The sequence below is a fragment of the Hibiscus syriacus genome, unplaced genomic scaffold (assembly GCF_006381635.1).
Source record: "Hibiscus syriacus cultivar Baekdansim isolate YM2019G1 unplaced genomic scaffold, ASM638163v2 tig00000340_pilon, whole genome shotgun sequence".
NCBI lineage: Eukaryota > Viridiplantae > Streptophyta > Magnoliopsida > Malvales > Malvaceae > Hibiscus > Hibiscus syriacus.
In genome coordinates this window covers 13,876,030-13,882,120 of record NW_024061783.1, presented here as the reverse complement: position 1 = coordinate 13,882,120, position 6,091 = coordinate 13,876,030, and the positions used below count along the sequence as shown (strand labels likewise).

The window sequence follows — 6,091 nt, the reverse complement described above, 5'->3', positions numbered from 1 at the left end:
CATAGCTCTTCATCTCTTTTATTTCACCCTTCAATTTTTCTCCTCCATCCAAGTATTGATCAACCACCCCCTTCATCCCCGTAAGTTCACTCCTCAATTCCACAATCTCCTTCACCACTCCATCAAAGTTTTCACCTGTCACCATCTTAAGATCACCCGTTAACACCTCAACTTCTTTCACCACTTCACCTCTCAACACCTCTACTTCTTTCACCACTCCATCTATGTTTCCTTCTACTTCCCCCTTATGCCTCTCAAGTGTATCTTCGACTCTCTCAAGTTTCTCTTCGACTCTTGATTGTCTTTGCATGATATAAAATTAGATTTTTTTGATATCATCCAATTCATACATCAAAATGTCGAAGTTACTCTGTTTTCCCTCACCGTCATCCCCCAATACAACTATCTCTTCTTTCTTCTCCTTTGCCTCCACTGCCTCCTCTACCTCATTGCTAATAACCTTCAAAATTAAATTACAATATTAAGACATTGATTATATTCTTAATATTATTTAATTACATTTATTACCCTTTCTTGCTTCCTCGGTCTATCCAACTTCAACTTCGCCATCACTCTAACCACCTCTTCCTTCCCCCATACACGGATACGTGCTACTCCGGTTCTTTCATAAGCCGGCATTGCCTAACAGCCTGACCAAAAATCGAACAGTGCAACCTGCATTTATAATAACATTTATAATTTTATATAATAACTATACTATCATTTTATATAAAAACACAAAAAAGTTCTTCAAGTCATTTACCTCTAAGATTGTTATGCACCCTTTGAGGTATCTCTGGCTGCCATTTTTAAAGGTGATTATTGATTCAATCAATCTCGAATGGACATATTCAGCCCAATTGAATTCACCCTTCAAGCCTTCATCGCAAATGAGCTTCATATAGTCCTTGTTCGTTGACGTATCACCCGTTGAACAAAGAAAGATACCGATAAGGTACAATAGAACTCTGGCCTTCAGCTCATCCCCCCCGTAAGATCCACTTTTGATTTCCTCTTCAAGTTCAGCATATGTCATCTTCTGCTCCAAACCATATTTGGAGGCAAGTGCTTTCCAGTTCTTACTCTTACAGACTTTTACAACACTTTTGCCTTCATTTTCTACCCCTAATATGGCTGCAGCACATGGGATCCCGAGAGGAAATGAAAAATCACCATACTTAGCAATACATTGTTTGACATCAAATTGCACCAGCAAGGATCGACACAATTCCCTCCGAATAGGTCGATCCCTTACTCCTACCAAAGATCCAAACCCTATTTCTCCCAGCACATTCAACTGACTCTTCTCCTTAAGGTGTTTAATTAATGAATTCACCCTTTTATTGCTGCACCTTGTGGACACTTCCTACATTTTTTAACAATATATAATGTTATAGTTCTTATATATTTTGTATCAACGTATTTACAAGTTTAATGAATACCTTATTTTCATGTGCTTTCCTCCGTTCTTTGTATTCTTTACTATCATTCATTGACTGTGTGATGTAAGGTTCCTTTTCAGCATAACTTATCGAATTCCATTTGGACCTCACATCTTTTGTCACCTAATATTAAGCATAAACATTTCTTAATCAATACATTAACACTAAATAATACTCAATGTCAATTTCATTTTACATACCGAACCGCTCTGTGTGCCATCTTTCTTCATCCTTTTGCATTCGGCCATACTGTCAACATTTAAAATTTGTAATCAATTTAAACTTCTTAAATACTTTAATCCAATTACCATTTCAACAATAATAACAAAAAGACATTGATACTTACTAGAAGTACATATATTCACCCTTTGATTGCTTTCGAGTCTCGGCCTCAATTTCAAAGTCATTTGCGCCACCAACAATTTTTCCACCCATTGACTCCATTTTTCCTTCATATATCACTTTACGCAAATCAAATCAAATACTTGTTACATACACTTTATTCAATATACAAATATAGATAACTACTCTTGTGGTAAAACGATTTTCTTCAAAAGAATTTGAATGGCCACTACAAAATGTATCGGCACATTTATACAACCTATAATATCATTTTCTACCTATAATATTTAATAAAAGTATCGACATTTATATTTTACCTTGAATATCACTTTCTACTTGTAATCGGTCACAAATGCTTATTTACTCCAAAACCCCAAACAACACATAAAAACCCTATTTCTGATTACTGTAATAATTAAAAACTAGGGTTTCGACAACATATTTTTCGATTCGACTGCAGCAACAAACAAACAAACAAACTTCGCTTTAGAAACACCTTCTGAAATGCAGTAACAATTACGCTTCGATTTCAAAAACTCGTCCGTTCTATATATTTTCAGAGGATATTTAGCTATGGCCTTTATATTTTCATCGGATATGTTATTTATATTTAATCGATACAACTACCAAAGTGTCGATACTTTTATGTCAGGTGTCGATACTTTCGAAAGGATAATTACCTATTTCTTTGAAAGTATCGATAATTTATTACACATACTTATTAAAGTATCGATGCTTTCAATATATCCGATAGCGCTTTACTGGTTTTATCATTTTGATACCGATTTTATCATATTTTTACCTGTTATATCGTTGTGGATCAATACATTTTTATAAAGTATCGACACTTTATAGGCGCTAAAACTGATTCTCTTTTAAATTCACAAAGTGTCGATACTTATATTAAAGTACCGACACTTTAAATATATCTGATAGTGCTTTACCGGTTTTATCATTTCGATACCGATTTTGTCATATTTTTACCTGTTATATCGTTGTGGATCGATACATTTTTATAAAGTATCGACACTTTATAGGCGTTAAAACTGCTTCTCTTTTAAATTCACAAAGTGTCGATCCTTATATTAAAGTATCGACACATTCAATATATTCGGTAGGGCTTTACCGGTATTGTCTTTTCGTGACCGGTTTTATCATATTTTTACCTGTTATATTGATATGAATCGATACATTTTTAATTTGGATCGACACAAATCGATAAGTTAAGTTTGCCGGTTGCCAAATTTTTTAATATTTTTTCATGACTTAGACTTACTACATTATTATTATTCAACATTTCCGATAGCGCTAAACCGAATTTATTAAATATATTTTAATATATCCGATAACGCTGTATATTAACCGTATATTAACCTATCTTTTCTGAGACAATCATGTATTACCATGCAATGCTTACTCTACTCTGTTTTGTGATGGTAATTGCTCCTTGGAACTTGAAATCTATTTATGGCTATTATATTATATTCGGCGATGGACTGAACTTGGGTTAATGGATGCAATCACTCTCTAAGAAACAGTGAATTGGAGAAAGTGATTTTAATGCACGATTTTAACAAAGAAGGTCATCATGTATGTTAGAACGCTTACGGAGAATTCAAAAACAAGGAGTTGCATCATAATAATTTCGAAGATGATGAAAGTCGATCCTAGTTCTTGAGATGTAAGATTCAGTTCTTGAAAATAAGTATAAGAAAGCTTGACTTTAGTCCAATGGGTAGAGCTGTAAATGAGATGAGATAGATCGTGAGTTATTTATGATCGACACGATCAAAACTCGATAAATACTCGATTCGAATGAACTTGATTTGAGTTCGACTCAAATTATTAACGAATCGAAATGAGCTACTTGATATTCGACTAAAAACGCTCGCGAACAACTTGAAAAAAATAATATGTTAAAATTTTATTTTTTTAAAAATAAATTATTAATAATATTAACATTTATGTGTTGATTCTTTTTTTAAAAAAATACAGTATAAAATTTTCATCTACTTAATATTTGATTTCGAGTTTGAGCTTCAATCAAGTTAAGTTTAAGATTTTTTTTATTTGAGTCTTTTCGAGCTTCAATTTATGATTTCGAGTTCGAATTGAGCTTAAAAATTTTAGGCTCTTGAGTTTTCGAGCCGAGTCGAGTCGAGCTCAATAATACTCGAGCTCAACTCAGCTCGTTTACAACCCTACCCACATATATCAATATAATAGTTCAGGTTAATGATCCCAATAATGTTTTAACAATTTATAAAATTGTTAATAATTTAATTTCATAGTTTAATAAGTATTTCAAATTAAAATAAAGGTAAACTTGATAGTATTTTTAAAGATTAAAGATTTATTTTATTATCTTTGATTAAGACCAATTTGATAGATTATATATATTTTGAGGGCTAAAACTATTATTATCATGTTACATCATTGTTTATGTTAATTCAATGGATAAACTTAAACAATGAGTGACCAAAAAAGAAATAAAACGTAATGTTAGACATGAATTTTAAAAAAATAGTTAAATGATCAAAATAGAAAAATAAATATATTCTAGTGACCAAATATGTAGTTTATCCTTAAAATTATGGACCAATCTAGCTATCGGTTGATATGGGCCGGTATCTCCCCTTCAATTTTCGATTCGATTCCGATCAGTTCAGGATCTCCTTCTATCTCTAGCTGACTTCCCTGTATCGTATATCCCCCCTCTTGCTCGCCGTCTGCGGCCAACACCGCTGCAAGACAACGAAAATTTCGTCTTTCATGGTGGTGCTAAACTGTTTACTATTTCAATATTTCCAAAGAGCAAAATGGACTCGATCATCTCCTCAGCTCTGGAAGAAATCTGCTTCCACGGCCAAGTAGGTATTTCTCTTTCCTCTCTCTGCACCAAAATCGGTGTCCCTCTTCCTCTCAAACCCTCCCTTTGGAAAAATCTCCTCTCCATCCCCGTTCTACGGTTCAAGGCACCAAACGCCGAGTTTCTTAACCCTACCGATGCCTCTATTCAATGCTCTGAAGTTGCGGAGAAGCTCAATATTATTATCTTGGCTCATGAAACGCTTAGAAATAATTTCGTTGGACTTTACGATGAAAATGTTCAAATCTCCTCTCAACAACGTCGCACTCTTGAGAGACTTGCTATTGCTAGGTTTGTCTTCCTTTGCATATCTAATTTTTCCCTTTGGAATATTTTCAGGTCACTTGTGTTTCTATTTTCTGGATATGACTTTAAAAGATTAGATTTTCATTCGATGAATTATACAAATTGTTAGAATAAAATGCACATGCCGTGCATAAATTACTTTGCATTTGACATGCCCTCATATTGCAAAGGTATAACAATATGAATTTCAAATTCTAATTTTTAACATTCACCATTCAATTGGCATCAGCCGTGGAGGTAATTTTGAAGGTACTGTTTATATTTGTCTTATTACACAGTTTATACTAAATTTCAAATCTAAATACTTCCTCTCAAATTCAAGTTCTCAAGGTACTCTAATTTTGAAAATGGTGGGTTTAAGAGACTTTTGTATCTAGATTGTCTTGGTCAAACTAATAATTACTTCGATTAATCACCATGGAATTCAATATTCCGTGTATTGCAACTAGTTACGCCCTTCTGACTATTAGCTATGTTATCTGATTGTTAAAGTAATAGAACTTGAGGTGAATTCGTCCTTTTTATGTGAGGCTCAGTGGTCCTACCTGATTTTTGGATTAATGGGTAGAAAATTGATGGAAAGAGGGGAAAGCTAATAAATAACTGCCGGAATTAGATTGGCATATATAATTGTAATGGACTCCAGAAAGTATTATTGCATTAGGGTTCATGATAATGCAATTCTTTAATATTGGTACGTGCAATTTGGTTGGCAGAACAAATGGAGTGACACAAAGTCATCTTGCAAAGGAATTTGGTATTGAAGGGAAGAATTTCTTTTACATATTAAAGAACCTTGAATGCAGAGGGTTGATTCTGAAGCAACCAGCAGTAGTTAGGAAGAAAGAACATTGCAGTGAAGGGGAGTTCAAAAACAGTTCACCGGTGGTCACCAATTTGATATACTTACATAGATATGCAAAGCGTTTAGGCTCTCAACAGAGGTTTGAGATTAATAAAGAAGACGAAACAGTTGAAAGTTTTGGGTATGATGATGAAAATGTTCCAGATGGCGATGGTTTTGCTTTAGAAAATGCGAACGATAATGTTCTTGTGAATGATTATCTACCTGCAATGAAAGCTGTTTGTGATAAACTAGAAGAAGCCAATGGAAAGGTCAATTATATTCAGA

At 33.6% G+C, this 6,091-nt stretch overlaps 1 protein-coding gene across 5 annotated transcripts in view; it reads left to right on the top strand.

The window, feature by feature from the left end:
• Positions 1-4,408: 4,408 nt before the first annotated feature.
• The window catches only part of LOC120204817, a 35,359-nt gene continuing 33,676 nt past the window's right edge, over positions 4,409-6,091 (top strand). For all 5 annotated transcript variants that reach the window (XM_039204849.1, XM_039204844.1, XM_039204837.1 and 2 more), the window contains exons 1-2: positions 4,409-4,944; positions 5,676-6,075. In XM_039204849.1, coding sequence (XP_039060780.1) covers positions 4,604-4,944; positions 5,676-6,075 — 741 coding nt within the window. In that variant the 5' untranslated portion in view covers positions 4,409-4,603. The remainder of the gene's footprint in view (positions 4,945-5,675; positions 6,076-6,091) is intronic.